Consider the following 17,914-nt stretch of genomic DNA (forward strand, 5'->3'; position numbering starts at 1 on the left):
ATTCATGACAGCAAGTCCTGGAAACTGTCCTTAAAATCCACTACTACCTAATAACAGAGCAGGGGACAAGTTCATCCAAGAGGACACACTCAGCCTGAGAAATCCTGCCCATGGAGTCCCCATAGAGGGAAAATTCCAGGTCATTTAGGCTTAGAACAAAGCTTGTCCCTGTGATTCCCAATAGCAGACAAGTTGGAAAAGCTGTCCATCACACAGCTATCTTTAGCACATCCTCATGTGACACTCAGAGCAAAACAAATCCCTTCCTTCCCTGTCATTCATCATTATTATTACATCCTACTTCCCCCCACAGAGGGCCTGGGGGGTAATATCAGTTTTATTTACTCTTTCCTACAATCTTTCCTCTCTGAGCTGGCCCATTACAAGGCAGATGCAGGTGCCAGGGCAGCCTTGTGTGGTAACATTGGTTCAGTGAAGCAATTGCTGCCAGTGTGTAGCCCATGGTGCCCTTGTCCCCTGACCTTGGTCTCCAGCTGGATCTTGAGATCTTGGTAACGTTCCTTCACCTGCTCCATCATTATCTCCGTTTCTATACTCACTGGAGTGGAATCACCCACAGACAAAATGCCTGTGAATGAGAGGACATTCTGTTATGTTATGCACCTCAGGGTCCCTTCTAAACCTTCCAATGTGACATGTGGATAACATCAGTCATCCTGTCTTCATCTCATCACCCTGAAGACAGTACCCCTTCCTTGTGCCCCATCTGTGAGGAATGAGGTGCTAGCAAAAAGGGTTACACCATATTATAAAAGCTAGTGTTCCATAGAAATCAGCAGCCGGTCTTAACCTGAACACAGATTATTCAAGAGAACTGGGAGGCTCCTTACAAGTTCCATCAAGGCCCCAATTCCCTCACCTGAGAGTATGGGCGCCTGAAGGTAGACTCTGCATACAGGCAGGACTTCCCCTCAGTGGGGACTGTCCCATGCCCACCCCACAGCTACCCTAAGTTGCCTTCCATATTCCAGGCTCTTCTACGAGGTTGCCTATGATGCTTCACTAGGCAGATGTATTTCCCTTGAGTTCACAAGATCATCACAACCTTCACCATTTATAACAAATGGCAAAACTCTCCACACTCCTTCACCACCTCTGGTCTCAAGGGTCGTGTAAACATCCAGCCTCGAGTGCTTCCATGGAGCCCCACCAGCCAGCGCCAGGCTCGTACCTGCTGGGCCACGTCCAGAGACCCTCTGTCCATGGGTGCCCAGGTCCTCTGAGGGGCTCTGCCAACTCTCAGGCAGTTGTGCCCGCAGGCCTTCCAGCTCAGCTTGTAGCTCATCATTGCAATCTTGCAGATCCTGTGGGGTAGAGCCAGATACCATCTCCAGCTGCTGCAGCCACTGAGCCCAGTAAGGATGAGCCCAGGACCAGCCCCATTTTTAGGGAGTATCCAATATGGGCTAAGCACACAGTGAGGCCAGCAGGAAATGATTCTGGACTCCTAACATGTTAGTTAGGCTAAGCAAAAACCAGTCAATCTCACACCCAAATGAGTTTTGATCATCAGAAGTACAAGAAAGGCTCAAAGAAAAAAAATGAGTGGATAATAAGGCAACTGTGGAAAATACAGAGAATTTCCAACATCTGAAACTACAGGTGCTTTGTTTAAAAATCACACATGAGAAACCATAATGTCCTGGACTATGTGTTGGGATTCTTTCCTCAGCTGCTGAGCAATATGCAAAGGGTTCTGAAGATGCAGTTATTAAATACCAAAGAGGATGCCACTTGCCTTAGATCAAATGCCACAAAGCAGAAAGGATGATTAGCAAGCAGACAACAAGTAGGTGGAGGCCACATGGGTACAGGAAGTGAAATGAGGGAGAGACACACCCTCAGACAGAGGAGGAAGCTTCAAAGGAAGGGTCTGCATTGGGGCTGGCATGTTTGGGGTCTGCACTTTAATGAAGCATGTCTGGATAAACGGGTCGAGGCACTTGCTTGTTAAAAGGGATAGGAGAAAGAGTTTCCAGCTCATTTTCCTAGATGGTTCCAAATCCTGTAGACTCTCCAGAAACACAGCAACAGTCAGTCCTGATTGTGGGTCTCTCTCCCCTACCCTGGGTCCCAGGCAGAGCTGTGACTCTGTGACTGATCTGACCTTCTCATGGCAGAAGTGATGTCATATGCCTTTTAAGGACAAGTTGCCACATAGTGTCTCTTGGGACACTCCCTCAGGGGGAAGCTGGCTACCATGCTGTGAGGAAGCCCACATTTGAACATAAGGAGAGGAATGGAGTCCCCTAGGCACGCCCACCAGGCACACCCACAAGATAGCAGCTGCCTGAGTTTTGAATTTCTAATTCTTTACAACCTCTTCAGATAGCTCTCATTAAATAACCTAATCTTCCTGAAACCATTGCCGGAGGCCAGTGGAGGCCAGTGTCTTGCCTGCCAACTGTATCATCAAGTCTCCCCTTAGAGCAAGTGCCTTTCTGTGGTAGCTGCAGGCCACCACAGAGGAGGGCCAGGCACTGGGCATCTTAAAGAAGAATTCATGGAGGGTCATTTGCACCTCACTCCAAATCCCCTGTGCAAAAATGCACTTTTCTCCTGAGAATGGAGAAGCTCTGTCCTGGGGAAAGAATAGGCTAGGAACAGAACAGGCACTCGGTTGCTAACTGGCCCTGCCCTTCAACACAGCAGCTTCATTATTCATCTGGTCCTGAGCTGTCCAAATCAGAGTTGCTTGCCACATAGGCTAATGAGCTCCAGAAATATAAACATGACTTCAAAGACTTTAAAAAAAGTTGGGGGTGTTGTACAATATCTCAACAATTGTTTATGTATTAAAATAACATTTTTGATATATTGGATTAAACAAAATATATTATTAAAATTAACAGCACCTATCTCTATATTTTTTAAGGTACCTACTTGAAAACTTAAAACTACATGTGTGACTGGTATTGTATTTTTACTAGCCAGTGCTGATCTAGAAGGCAGCATCAACAGAATCATTTCCACCCAAAGTCAGGCCCTGCTGACTTTGTGGTTCTTTCTGCCACCCAAAATGGGTATTTTGAGAGCATAGAAATATTCCATAAATTCAGTAGTGCCAGAAAACAGAGGTTCTCTCAGATGATGGGGGGCACAGGTCAGGCCAGGAGTGGCTTGTCATGACTGTTGAAGGTGGCATGTGTTCTGGGCACCAGGGGTCTCCACAGGGGGAGGGAGCTGGGCATGAGTAGGAAGCCAGTACTCTGTTGTCACAGACACTACATGTTTATTTGGGGGTGGTTTAAGGACACTAAAGGCAACTTTGGGGCACTACTGCACCAGCCAGGGAGACAGACTTTAATGACAAGCCTAGCAGTCATTTCCTGTAGCCCTGGTAATCTGCAGACTCTGGAACTTTGGAACTTTCCTTCTGGTTAGTGAGGAGAAGGCAAGCTCATAAATGAAATCAGAAATGAGATGGGGTTCAACATCAACACCAAGAAGCAACTTTCAGAAGTGTGGAGAGGAAACCAGTGCTGGCAGGCTGCCTGTGGGGAACCAGTCAAGCTGATTAAGCATAAATGTAGGGTTCTAAAGCCCTGTGTATGTCCAGAAAATGGGAAAAACTGGGTATCTGTTAGGGGCTGATGTAGAAAAGTTCAAAAAGAAAATCAAATTTAGGGTTTCTGATCAAAGATATGCTACTCTGAGTAGCAATAAAGACATGAAACCACAGAGAATCTCTAAGGAGAATCTAATTAACATTTTAGACTCCCCTTTAGCAAGGGCAGCCTCACCATGAAAACTGAGACTGACAGTCAAAAGACAAAGGGAAAGTTAAAATGACAGACAGTGAAATAGAAAGGGAATTCTGCATCAAGAGAAAGCATTGTGTCCTTGCTGGCAAATATCCTTATTATAAGCACAAGAAACCCCAGAGAAGTGACATTGGGAAAAAGGAGAGATGCACAGTGAGGAAGGTGCATCTTCTGGAACCTGGAGATTGACCATAAAAGATGCCCTCAGTCAGCTAGAAGACACTCTTACTGCTCAAAGGTTGCACAATTTGAGCACCAGAATAGCACATGAACGAATTAAAAGCTACTGGGGGAAAAGGGAAATTAATGTCTATACCAAGAACAGAGAGACAAATGGGAGTTCTCTAGCTTGAAGTAGAACAACAATGACAGATGTGGAATGGGTGCTGGAGTTGGAAAAAATCATTTTGCAATTATCATGGTGAGGACTGAGTTGGGCAAGAATCACTAATGGATGCTAAATTCAAATGGATGCATGCCTGGCCTTAAAGTGTTTCCCTACTGCTTAGTTATAAGGGAGGAAAAAACCAATCATATGTCAGGGAAATCAGGCAACACCTCAACCAGATGATCATTACCATCACCAATGAGGGCCAGATAAACACAACGTCTGCTACCTAAGTGTTCTAGCCAAGAAAGCACTGCCTCCATTGAATCAAAAGGAAATACCAGGGATTATAGTTCATAAGAACTTATTACATATCTCAATTTAAATGTAAGAGGCATTTGAAGGTTCCAAATAAAAATAAATGATAAGTGTCTGAGGAGGTGAAAATGCTCATTACTCTGATTTGATCATTACACATTGTATTCACATATTGACTTTCTCACACTGTGCCCTGTAAATATGTTCAATTATATATCAATTAAAATTTTAAAGAAGGATATTCCCTTCTTTTTACACAGGTGTTCATTGCACTATTTTTACATTTTTATGCTTGCAACTTTGTATACATTTTAAAAATGCTCTAAATGTTAGTTGGAAATAGCCAAAAATATCCCAAAAATATGGAAAGGGAAAATTTTTAAATACACAGTTAGCACTAAAATGTAAAATATCTTTAGCAATGTGTCAAAAAATAGATTTTCAAGAATCAGAGGTGAAATAAGTAGCAGAGTTACATTCAAGAAAAAGGATTTATGTATGTTTGAAAAATCCAGTGTACTAAAGGCACATATTAATTGATGGTTACTTCTAAGTTCCTAGTCTACTCAACAAGTTCAAAAGAAAGACCCAGCATGTGACTATGATCCTGGCAGGCAGCTAGCCAGCACATTCCACCTGTATGACTGCCCCCAATATACCCCAAATAAGTCCAGAGGAAGGGTGACAACGGCTCACCATACACAGGATTTTTAAAAGGAAGAATCAGTTCAGAGAAAAACCAGCAGGGCACCTGGGATTGGGGTCTGGAGTCAGAGGCAAACCACAGCAGCAGATGCAGAGCCCACTCAGAACCATAGGTCAGGCTCACCTTTATCCTCTGGTGTTGGCAAAGCAATGTGCAGCAGAAACAAAGTAATTAATGTACTTAAATTGGAGGAAAATCAATGAGAAATGAACTGATAATAGACCCTTAAAATCAAACAATGTTTTATCTGTTTTTCTGGAGACAGGGCATCCCATATTAATTACCAACTTTAAGAATACAAATGTCTTCCCCACACTATCTGCTCCACTTTCAAATCACAGAAAATTACTTTGGTGCCCTTAACAATGACTATTAACAGTATCCCCAGAAATAATCACATTTTTAGTGTGAGGTGACTTGGAATGAATACTTCTAGGTGACTTACATATGGAAAGAATTAGAGAAAACTAAAACCAGTTGTGTCTAATCCATTAGCACACAAGGTAACTATACCTGGACCTGATAGAACTGTCAACTTCACACATAATCACATCTTCAGATAGTTACAAATTATAGTGTTGAACTTGGAACAGTTAACTCATCTGTCTTAGATGTTTCTTATTTTTGTCAATGGAGATTATATATGGAGGATTTTTTTGGTGGGTGCAGTGGGGCTTGAATCCAGGGCCTCATATATGCTAAGCACATGCTCTACCACTAAGTTACATCCCAGACCTACCATATAGTTTTAAATGGCTAACAATTGGAAGATGTGTCTTACTTATTCTTACTCAATTGGTAATGTTGCCTATGTAGGTGTTCATGTCTACAATCATCTACTTCCATGTTCTTTTCTGTCTTTCTTTATTTTAACTTTTTATACTGGGGATTGAACTCAGGGGTGCTTAACCACTGAGCCACATCCCCAGCCCCTTTTATATTTAATTTTATTTAGAAACAGAGTCTTGCTAAATTGCTTAGGGCCTTGCTAAGTTGCTGAGTCTGGCTTTGAACTTGTGATTTTTCTGCCTTGGCCTCCCAAGCCATGGGGATTATAGGTGAGTACTGCCATACCTGGTGTCCTATAATGAAATTCCTTCAAGAGGATTGATCCTGGAAGTAGACCCTTCTATCTCAGAATCTTGGCTGGTCCCTGGGCACACTTGGCATGACTCAACAATGCCTATGTAGGGCTGAGCAACCTCTATTAGACACTCTGCCTAGAGAAGATACTCCTGCCATCCCCTGCTGGACCACTCTACACCTGAAGACCAAGAGTGCTGTTCACCCAGGAGGGGAGAGGTATGAGGGCTGCACATTGCCAGAGGTCTGAGCCAGGCAGACTTCGACAGCCTCCAGGGCAAGCCCATTTCACAGGCACCCCTTCCTGCTGCTGCTGCTGCAGGGTGGACTAGGGGTAGGGTAGGGGTACAGGAAGGTTCTGTGCATCAATGACAAAAGTGAGGGCTTCAGGTACAGCAGGACACAGGGCTGTTTCAGGTGGCTAGGCAGGTTGGGTGGAGCATGTACCCGGCACTTGAGCTCATATTCCTTCAGGAGTACTGCAAACTGCTCCTCCTGGGATGGCAGCTCCATGTTCTGTGGCTCCAGCTGAAAGTGAGAAGGACAAGTAATCAGAGGAAGGCCCTCAGGCCAGTGGAGCTGCTTCTCCAGTCCTGACCCAAGAACCTTCCTCCCTGGTGGGCTGTGCACCTCCAGGTACAACCACTCTGACTTTCCCTGTCCCTGAGTAGTCCCTCTTCTCCTCAGAGGATGGGGAGAGCCCCATGGGAGCCTTGAGGTGGCACAGAGCTCTAACCTTCCTCCTTACCCCCAACTCTGGGAATGGGTATCTGAGGCTCATGCAAATGGTGCTGTCCCTGGTCACAGATGACACCCAATACTGTCACAAAGAGGTATAAAAACGAGGTAAGGTAGCCATGCTTATTTTCTTTCGGTTCTAGAATTTCAGTAGAAAAACATTAAATTCAGTCACCTATATATTCTTTTTTAAGATACAGACAGCTTTTACCCGCTACCACAGGCTTCCCTCTGAAGACTCAAAATCAGCAGAAGGACTTGCCTTGTCTTTCAGCACAAACTCCAGGTCGTTCTGTAGTTTCAGGACTAGTTTCTCTGAATCTGAAAGCTTTTCCACCACTTCCACAATCTCCTTCTGTAATCGACTGTTTTCCTATGAGACACAGGCCAGTGTTGACCAGGCTTAGGAACTGAAGGAGGATGTCAGCAGGTCTCAGTGTCACCTCTCTTAAAGTAGAAGGCTTGTACCAAGCAGCATTTGTAATAAGGGAACAACCCTTAAGGCAGGGCATCTATGTACCCACTGCCTCTGCACTGAACAGGTGGGGCTGTACAAAGATGGCTTCCTGATTGTCTCTACTTTTCTTCTCCCATTCCGCATGCTTAGAAAAGTCAAGGGTGATAAAGAAAAGGCTGAATGCATCATTCCCCCCCCCCCCGAATTGGGGATTGAGCCCAGGGGTGCTCTATCACTAAGCAAAAATGCCCAATCCATTTTATTTTTTGATACAAGGTCAGGCTGGCCTCAAGCTTGAGATTCTCCTGCTTCAACCTCCCAAGTTGTTGGGATTACAGGTGTATGCCTCTGTGCCTGGCCTGAGCTGTTTTCTAAATGAGAGATCTGAAACTGCCCTATTGATATAGGGCTCAGAGGTCTATCAGGGAAGGAGGGTAGGATCTGTAGACACTGGGGATTGTAGTGAGAAGGGTCAAGGGACATAATTCTACCAACAACAAGGCTGGTAAGTGATTTATGCTGTGTCCAGCTTTTCCTCCCAGAGGAGAGAGACAGCTAAGAGGCAGGGCAGATGTGGAAGGAAGCCACTGGGCTCCAAGTTAGGAAGGAAGGAGAAACAGGAGAGCAGGAACCAGGCACACAGATGAGTGCCTCTAAGTCTCAGCTACCTGTCCTGCAGCCTAGAACCTCACTGGAGACAAGCACAGGGAGAGTGCAGAGCATGGGATACTCACCAAAACCATGTCTCTTCCAGGCCACAAATCTGGTCTCTGGCAGGCTACTCTATATGTGCTCCTAGACTCTAAGGGTACCACCAGACTGGCTGTGGTGGCTGGTCCTCATTGATCTCAGGTTTATCTGACCTTGAGCAAAGAATGGGAGCTAGAGGGAGCCACAATATGGCTCCTCACAAAGTTGAAATGTTCTCCTTTGGCTGAGAAAGTAACATCACCCTACTCTGCCAACCATTTGTATCTTCACAGTGGTGCCCCAGGGATGCACCCCACTTACCTTTAGGGCCAGGGTGAGCTTCTCATGGAGGCTGGCCTCCTCAGCCCTCAAGCGGCTCACATCTTGTTCCAGTGCAGCCTTCTGCTTGCAGGCCTGCTCCCAGATCAGCTCCTGCTCCATCTCCACCTCTGAGCGCAGGAGACTCAGCCTTCCCCTGTACCCCTCCTCCAGGTTCCTGTAACATAGCATGCACTCTATGTTGGGGCTCTTTAGGTGTGCCACCTACCTCCTCAGGATGCATTTCTTCTCAGAAGCCCACCCCACCTTTAGCACTTGGCCAGCCATCTGGGACCCTGTCATTCTGCTCAGCAGATGGGGTTGGCTTCTAGCAGATGAACTTCTCATGCAGGCCTGATGCTTATCAGAAAAGGGGTGCTGCTGGGTTACATGAATGCCAGCACCTTGCCCTTGGAGTCCTGGTGTGAGTGAGTGGTCAGAGCTCTCTGGGCTGTATCACACTGATGCACAGCTTTTCTACTCTAAACCTACACTGCACAACATCACACCACACTACCCTGCAGCAGCCCTTTGATAAGGCCTTTGACACCAGATTCGTGTAAAAGTCAACCTCCCTCTGCAAGAAACAGGCAGCATGAAACCTATGGACAATGAATTCTCAAGAGGGAAGAGGAAGATATATGTAGCATTTTTTCCTCAAAATTTCTATTCATCTTTTGCAACAACCATTTCCATCAAATCTTAGTCTTCTTGACACATTTCTCAAACCAAGTCTGTGTAGACTTGCAAATGAAAGAGACTCTGACTTCAGAAGGGTTGACAGTGTCCAGGACTGAGTATAAGAGAAGTATGGGACACCCTCCAGCTGACAAAACTCAGGCTTTTAACCTTGGCTCAGAACTTTGAAGAAATACCCAAAGGGCAAGAAGATGAAGGAAGGACATCTCCTCTTAGGAAAAAAAACACATTATGACAAATAGGACTAACACTTCACAATATATATTTTTGAGAGAGAGAGAGAGAGAGAGAGAGAGAGAGAGAGAATTTTTTAATATTTATTTTTTAGTTTTTGGTGAACACAACATCTTTATTTTATTTTTATGTGGTGCTGAGGATCGAACCCAGCACCCCGCGCATGCTAGGCGAGTGAGCTACCGCTTGAGCCACATTCCCAGCCATTCACAATATTTTGACTAAGTTTAAACTACTATTTTTCCAACAGATAATATTTGATCGTATCACCCCATTCTTTAGAAACCTTTAAAATACACAATGAAAAGAAAATGGTTAAATAAAAAAAGGAGGCAGACTCACATAATGGGACACTCTGCAGCCATCAGAAAAGTATATATAATATGATATCATCTTATATATTGTTATATGGATAGAAAAAAGAAGTAAAGGACATTGAAAAGAGTAATCCTTTCTGGGAAGTAGAATTTCTGGTGTTATTTTCTGAGTTTTCTATAATGAATATGTCACTTATTACATACATAGTAAAAAAAAACTTAACCATAAAAATTACCTATAGGAACCTACTGATAATTTCCCCACTGCTCACAGAATGAGATCCAGCAGCCCACTAGGCTCTCTGGGCTTTGGCTCAGAATCTCTTGATGTGTCCCTCAACCAGATTCATAGAGATATTACTGTAGAGTTTATGATCCTAATTCCTAGGAAAGACATCACCAAGTTCTTTTCTGGTGGTTGGAAGATAATCAAGCCCCACACATTCCAACTAGAATAAATTAACTCTTGGTTACTCAAGGGGATTATCCAAAACCAATTTACTTTTAGATTTTAGGTATATTTGTTTCAAAATGAGTTGTCTTTGTTGGATATAATGGCACACTTGTAATCTTAGTAACCTGAAAGTCTGAGGCAGGAGGATCACAAGTTTGAGGCCAGCCTCAGTAAATTAGCAAGACACTAAGTAATTTAGTGAGAACCTGTCTCAAAATAAAAAATAAAAAGGACTGCGGATGTGGCTCAGTGGTTAAGTGTCTCTGGATTCAATCCCTAGTACCAAAAAGTCATGAAGCTGATATTAACCATTGTTAAAAGAGCTATTAGGAGAATGTGGGTGGGGTGGGTTATCAAGAGAAAGGAAATGACATTCTAGTAACTTACCTACTGGCCTCTCTCAGTAGACTTTCAATCCTTTTTTTTTTTTCCCCTTTATGGTGCTGGGGATATAAACCAGGGCCTCATGCATACTAGGCAAGTGCTCTATACCTGAGTTATCCCCCCAACCCCTTTTCATTCTATTTTTAACAACAAATTTCACTCTGCCAGTGAAACCCAGATCAATTTTACGAGCAGTTCTGGGAAGGCAAGGAACTAGGGAGAACAGCTTAGGGGAGCAAAGGTAAGCACCTTGTCAAGACAAGAGTAGCCTTCACCATGAGGATTCTCCAACTTGGCTTTCAGGAACTCATGTAGCAGGAGTGTACACAGAAAAGCTGGGCTGGACTTTTCAGATGCACCAGCTAAATGGAGACTTTCAACCGCTGCCAGGAGCAGAAACATCACGGACTCACTTCTTAACCACCCCTCTGAGATAAACCCCCATGTGCAGGGGTTTCAGGACAGCGACCCTGACCCACCTTAACCGCAGGAAGGTCAAGCGCCATGTCTGCATCACTTGGTAGGCCTCCCACATCTGCGCTTTTCGGTTTACCCAGACACTGCTTTATGGTGAGGTCATGTGTATTCAGTATCTCAGGACTAATCAGAAACACTTTCAAAGTTTGGCAAAAAGCAATTAATTTTTAGCTTTCCTAAAAACTCCCACAATCCTGCAAGAGCCTTTGATTCAGCAGCTGGTAGAAGCAAGTGTGTAGCTATGCTGGCTCACACACTCACTCTCTCTCTCTCTCTCTCTCTCTCTCTCTCTCTCTCTCTCACACACACACACACACACACACACACCCATGTACTCACATACTTGCTCTTTCACAAACACATCTACACAGTTACTACACACCCACCCCGTCCCCATAGTGCCATCACTAGGCAAGTGCTCTACACTCGAGTTACACCCTCAACCCTTTTTCACTTCTATTTTTAACACATTCCTCCCCACACCATGCAGAAGCATGTGTCAGCCTCAGCCTGCTGTGTTGGCCTTCCCCAGCCACTATGGAGGGGAAGTGGACATAGTAGGCACAGGTGGACACAGTAGGGAGTCCTGACTTGCCCAGAGTCTGCCCATGTGAACTGTCATAGAAGGGAAGGTGGCTGCTACAGGAGGCGAAGTGGAGACCTGCTTCCACCCAGGGCATATCTGCAGAGACCTGAGTGCACAGATTGTGGAGAAGAATTGACTGAGGACCATGGCTGACCCAGGGCAACATGAACAAACTCTTGACCCCTTAGTGTTATTTTCACTTAAGGCTCCATTTTCTTATACTCTCAAACTAAATAAGTTGTCTCAGAAATAGTGCAAGCCTGGCACAGTGGAACACACTTGTAATCCCAGCAGCTTGGGAGGCTGAGGCAAGAGGATTATAGGTTCAAAGCCAGCCTCAGTAACTTAGCAAGGATCTAAGCAACCTAATGAGTTTCCGTCTCAAAATAAAAAATAAAAAGAACTGGGGAGGTAGCTCAATGATTAAGTGCCCCTGGGTTCAATCCCCAATACCAAAAATAAAACAAAAACCAGTGTAAGAATAGGAGAAGACCTACATTTCAGTTTCACGTATCCACACAAAATTGTGGGCAAGTTACTGAACTGCTTCAATTCTCAGTTTCTTTGGCTGAAAATGGAATTAAAATGGTCTATTTTGGGTAGCAGAGGCTCTTATGTGAGGCACCATCTGCACAGACAGAACACTCATACCACAGCAGCCTCATAGGCCAGAAAAGTCTTCGTGGGAGCCTGAGACCACGTTGTCTGCTCAATCTCTGGGCCTCAGACTACACAGCCAAGGTTCTATGGTCTTTGGGAAAAGAAGAATGGGCTTTTGGTATAAACTCAAGGTTTAGCCTAATACAAAGTGCCATGAGGTAGATATTGACTGCTGAGCTCCCCATTCACTGGGACCAGTCTGCATCCTCTATGGCAGCTGGGGCTGGCTGACCAAGCCAAGAGAGGTGCTATCCACAGCTTTTCTGGCTCCTCACAACCAACTTCCTGCTCATCTCTCTTCCCTACCAGCCACAATAATGCTAAAAGTCTCCTTGCTGGCTGGGTGAATGCTCCAAGGTCATGGGAGGCAAATGCGGGAGGGTAAAAATTCCTATGAAATCCCTTTAACTGTCCATCAGGTCTGTGTCAGAGGCTTTCTGTGTATCTTGAATGACACACACAGTATGGGGACTGCTGTGAAAAAGTGTCACTTTCCAATGCCACACACGCATGACAGGGGAGGAGGCAAAGGTGAGAGGTTTTTCAGAGTAATCAAGATACCCATGCCATCTCTCTTTCCCTCCTCCTTTATCTTCATGTGTGGGGGAGGTGCACAGCTGAACCCTTCGAGGGACCACAGGCCAGCAAGCACTGTGCTGACTCCACCCACCACCTACTAAGACTCCCATAGTAAGTACAGGGAAGTTACTTCCCTGCCAAAGTCTGGGAAATCCTCACAGGCAATATTTCCTCAAATGTTCTGGCTTATAAACCAGAGAGGTGACTTTGTGTCCTTTTCTCTGGCCTATCTATCTGCCAACACCACACATTGAAACTATACCAGGGCTTGGCTCAGCATACTAGAACTGTGACATGTGAGTCAGGCCTTGGTCCCTGGGATCCCTCTATCAGCCAAACCAATGAGAGGCCATTTGCCAGCCCCTCTCAAAGCTTCCACTACCTCACAGTCAAATAGGAACATATACAGGTTATGAGCCTCCTTGGCTTTTATAAGGCAGACCCTGAAGTATGTGAGGGCAGAGCCAGGGGTTTTCCCTGTCATCCTTGGGCATGCACAGCTGACACCAGGCACTTTGCACCCACATCCTAAAGACTGGGACTGCGTTTTAGATGTACCTTCTCCTCTCAGAAAGGATATCCTCAAAGCTGTCTTCTGGCTCAGGTGAAACTCAGGGCCTCAGCTCTGCAGCACACACAACTGTGGCCTCAGCAGCCCCGTGCCAACCCCTGCTCTCAGCAATGCATCAGGAGAGGCCCCAGGTGAAGAGTTGCTCCCATGTCTGCCCAGAAGCCACTGCTCTGGACCCAGAACCTACTTGATTTTCTTCTCTGTCAGCTGCTCCAGGGCAGAGTGGCAGTCATCCATCTCTTTCACAAACTCCAGATTCCTCTTCTCGGCTCTCTCTAGGTCCTGTCTTGCCTTGTCTCTCTCCTGCACCAACTGCTCCACTTGTGTTCTGCCACAGGAAGGAGACAGGTTAGATGGGATCCCCACCATAGACCTGACATGCCCCACCTGTTCCTACTCTGGACCCCATGAGTCCCATGTCTGTGTATATGATAAAAACAGATACAGTTACAGAAACTATGTATGGGCTAGCACATGCTGACCTCATTGCCCCCACAACTACCTCCTAGTGTGTTTTCTATAGCTGCTATACCCATTTTATAAATGGGGTTGGGGAAGTACCCCAAATGTTTGGCAAGTAAAATTTCTAGAAGGTTTTTGACCCAGGGAGTTTGTGCCTAGAGCTCCTACTGTGTGCTACATATCTAGATGAGCTCAGGATGCGAGAGGATTTATCTGTAGGCACTTTGTCTCCAGTAAGCCAAGAGCTCTTGGATCTCAGGCCCCTAATCTGCAATGGATGCATAAAGGGAAGGAAAATGTTAGCCACCATTTTTGCACTGGCCACAGTTTTGCACTGCTGCCTGACATCTCAGCAAATACAGGTGGGTCTCTCAAAGAAAAAGGTGACTTATGTGTGTGATCTTGGCTCTGTCACTTCAGTTTCACCCCAATCCCTGGTCCCTGGTGGGCTCTTACAGGTGGTAGCTCAGCTCCTGACGGTAGCAGGCCAGGGCTGCCTGCTGGACAACACCATCAACTGTCAGGAGCTCATTGTCGAGGGCCCAGGTCAACTCCAAAAGATTCACCTTCTCATCCATGCTGAAGTCCAGGCTCTGGAAGTAGCAAGCCCCATTGGGCACAAGAGGATAAGGGACTTCTCCAAACATGCTTCCTAAGGACAGTCCAGGGACAGTCCCATAATGGCTATTGTAGCCAGTACCTATCTCTTTTCTGACTGCAAAAGTCTCTTGGTGGGGGTACCCCATTCAGTCCCAAGTAACTCTACAGGCTACCCCCCATCCTTGTCATGAGGTGCCCCCCACCACATTCCTCTAGTCATGAGGCCACCTGTCCCTTTCAGCACTGTTCTCAGTCATCCCTGTCATACCCTGTCTCTGCCTCAGGGGTGGATGCTACCCAGGCTGGACAGAGCCCCACTGTCTGAAGAAAGCTTGAGGTGTAGGAAGGACATAAGCCAACAAGCACCTCATGGGGACTTAAGTGGAGACCAGGGGGCAGGGCCCTTTATCCCTCTGAAACCAACTGTTGTAAGTCCTGGATAAGCCTTACGAAGCCCACATGAGGAGGCCTGCCCAGCAGCCAACAAAGCAAGACAGGGGAGACCCAATACCACCACTTGACTCAGATTCTGTCACACCTGAAGTCCACCTCCCTGGTGCCCACTCAGGACCCTAAGGTTCTCCTTCTGAGTAAGCCATTTGTGTTGGGGTTTTGCCACATCAAACTAAGTGAATCCTGATTCATCTATGTCTATGAAACACATATATGGATGGATGATTCTGTCAGTAAAATGATCTATCAAAAGGAGGAGCCACGGCTGTGTGTATCCCAGAGAGATTCTGTTTCCCATCAGAATTTGGAAAAATACAGTTAAAAGAATATAATAATTTACGTCATGTGTGTTTTACAATAATACAAAAAGAACAGAAGAGTGAATACCCACACACTCTCAGTTCATTTGGCCAGTAACTAATGTTTTACCACACTTGTTTTGTCAGCATCAAGTACTCCTGACTCCTACTTCCTGCTATGACTTCTAAAAAATTATGAAGTTACACACGAGTCCAGAGGCAGGCACCACATCAGTCTATGGGAGAAGATGCTGTGACATGCCCAGTTCCCCTGGGGGATCGGGGTTGCTCCTGAGAAATGAAGACTTGAATTTCACAGCCACCCACTTTCTAGCATCTCCTAATAAGAAAGGTGGACCACATAGAGCAGCAGGACACTAAGGCTGCTATGACACAGCACATTCTTCTCTGTAACAGTATCACCAGATAGGGTGTGGGGAAGTGACAGAAACCTGCTATAGACGCAGCTGCCAGGAGTAGAAGTCATCAGAAACCATAGTGGCATGCGTGGGAGCCAGGCTTCCTGAGAGCCCATGGCTCCTGGCCTTCTGAGTCTCCCCTCCCATTCTAAACAGAATTGAGCAGTGTAACCAACAGAATACTAAGCAACAGCTTGTATTATGAAGGCCGAAGTCACCAGACACGTGGCTGCTTCCTTGCTCTGACCACTCACTCTGGAGCAGCCAGCTGCCATGTTGGAGGGATACTCAAGCAGCCCTAGGGAAAGGTCTACATGGCAAGGGACAAAGACCTCCTGCCTAAGGTGTGAGCATCAGCCTGTCATTTTTGTGAATGTACCATCCTAGAAGTGATCTCCAGTCCCAGGCGGGCCTGTGGAGGACTGTGGCACTAGTTGACATCTGCCTACAACCTCACAAGGCAATATGAACTGGGACCATCCTGCTCAGCTGACCCCCAATTTTTCATCCACAGAAACTGTTTGAGGTAAGAAATGGTGCATATGTTGTAGGGGGTATGATTTAGTGATAATCTGCTAAGGGGTCTTCTCTCAGAGCAGCATTAAGAGGAACACCCTCATAACAGACCCTATTGCAGGCTCAGGTAAAAAGTGCAATGGCATTGGCTGGAGACCTAGAGAAACCAGGTGTGCAATGCCTGGACATGTGTAAGCCAAGGGCTCTCCCTGCCAGTACTTCCCTCCCAGGGGAAAGTTCTCTCAGGTGCTCACTGCTCTTTATAGGGTTAGAGACCTGTGCTGCTGCTGGCAGCTCCACCAATAAGCAGTTACTAGCAACCTCATATAGTGAAAGGGACCAGATGTGGAGTGACAGATGTCTGAATGACATTCCACCCATCCTGAGGCCCAGGCAAGCTATTGACTCTGTCACTCCCCTGTCAAGTACACATAGAAGCATCTTCAGGACTGATGTGAGGATTCAATAAGGTCACACACTTGACAGATACTTGCTTGGTATCTAAGTGCTGAGAGATATTCAACCAACATTGTTGCTATCTCAATAAAATAAAACCAAAACCTGAAGGCAACTGGCAAATTACAAAAGAAATGAGAACATCATCTGATTTAAAAAAAAAAAAGCAATAGCCAGGTGCAGTGATGCACACCTATAATCCCACTGGCTTGGGAGGCTGAGGCAGAAGGATTGCAAAGTTCAAAGCCAGCCTCAGCAATTTACCGAGGCCCTAGCCACTTAGTGAGAACTTGTCTCAAAATGAAAAAAATTTAACATTAACAAAAAGTGGGAGGAATGCTGGTAAAGTGGTCTAATGGTAAGTACCCCTGGATTCAATCCCTGGTACCAAAATAAATAAGCAAACAAAAGACAATAAAAGGAGTAAGTTCTGAAATAATGAAAAAGGCAAGACAAAGCCTCATCATTGACCAGACCAGGATGGCAGCCAAGATGCTCACCCCTGCACCAAGGAAATATCAGAAGAGCACCTCTGCTCTTTGCCCTCTCTGAATAAATTTTTTTAATTTTTTTTAAGTTGTAGATGGATACAATATCTTTGCTTTGTTTATTTATTTTTATGTGGTGCTGAGGATTGAACCCAGGGCCTCACGCATGTGAGGCAAGCGCTCTACCACTAAGCCACAACCCTAGCCCCTGAATAAAATTTTTGGTGATCCCAACAGCCTCTGATTTTCAGAACAATCATGAGGGCAGCTGTCCAGGTAGGACCTACCATTTTGGCAAGGATGATAAAGGGATGGCAAAAGCTAGGTTGAGCCTCCAGAGGGTCTCTGCCCACACAGGCAGGCAGACTGAAAGGCTGTTTTTGGACTCCTTCATGCTCTGTTGGTTTGTGCTAACAGGGATGTTTTTGGAAACAACAAGACAGAGCCTAGGAAGCGTTAAAATGTGTAATTTCAGGAATACCACACAAAAAAATTTCCAGCACAGAAGCATGAGAATATTTTTATAAATGCTGATATTTCTAATAAGGAAAACTTTGGAAACAACCTACACTGCCTGAGAGTGGGGAAAGGTCACACAAATTAGCAAGATACATAGTATGATATCAATTTTGAAAAAAGTTTTAAGTAGAATGTATTAATACATCTATTTTTTTGTGTGCCAGGGGAAAAAAAAACTACAGAATACCTACCAAACTGTCAGTTCTTGCACCTTCCTTGGACCTCCAGGAATGGAAACAAAACAGGGACAGACTCACTTTCTTATTTTATAGATTTCTGTACTAAGAATTTTTTAAAATAGTATTGAGGATTGAGCTC

At 45.3% G+C, this 17,914-nt stretch overlaps 1 protein-coding gene across 5 annotated transcripts in view; it reads right to left on the minus strand.

Annotated features, from left to right (window-relative positions):
• Positions 1-17,914, minus strand: part of NINL (ninein like) — a 191,251-nt gene that overhangs the window by 52,652 nt on the left and 120,685 nt on the right. For all 5 annotated transcript variants that reach the window (XM_081291935.1, XM_081291937.1, XM_081291938.1 and 2 more), the window contains 7 exons: positions 14,303-14,439; positions 13,572-13,712; positions 8,427-8,601; positions 7,221-7,331; positions 6,668-6,748; positions 1,193-1,325; positions 483-589 (listed from right to left, as the gene is read on the minus strand). In XM_081291935.1, the coding sequence (XP_081148061.1) occupies positions 483-589; positions 1,193-1,325; positions 6,668-6,748; positions 7,221-7,331; positions 8,427-8,601; positions 13,572-13,712; positions 14,303-14,439 (885 nt within the window). The remainder of the gene's footprint in view (positions 1-482; positions 590-1,192; positions 1,326-6,667; positions 6,749-7,220; positions 7,332-8,426; positions 8,602-13,571; positions 13,713-14,302; positions 14,440-17,914) is intronic.

This window comes from Spermophilus citellus (assembly GCF_964194105.1).
Source record: "Spermophilus citellus genome assembly, chromosome: 4".
Taxonomy (NCBI): domain Eukaryota; kingdom Metazoa; phylum Chordata; class Mammalia; order Rodentia; family Sciuridae; genus Spermophilus; species Spermophilus citellus.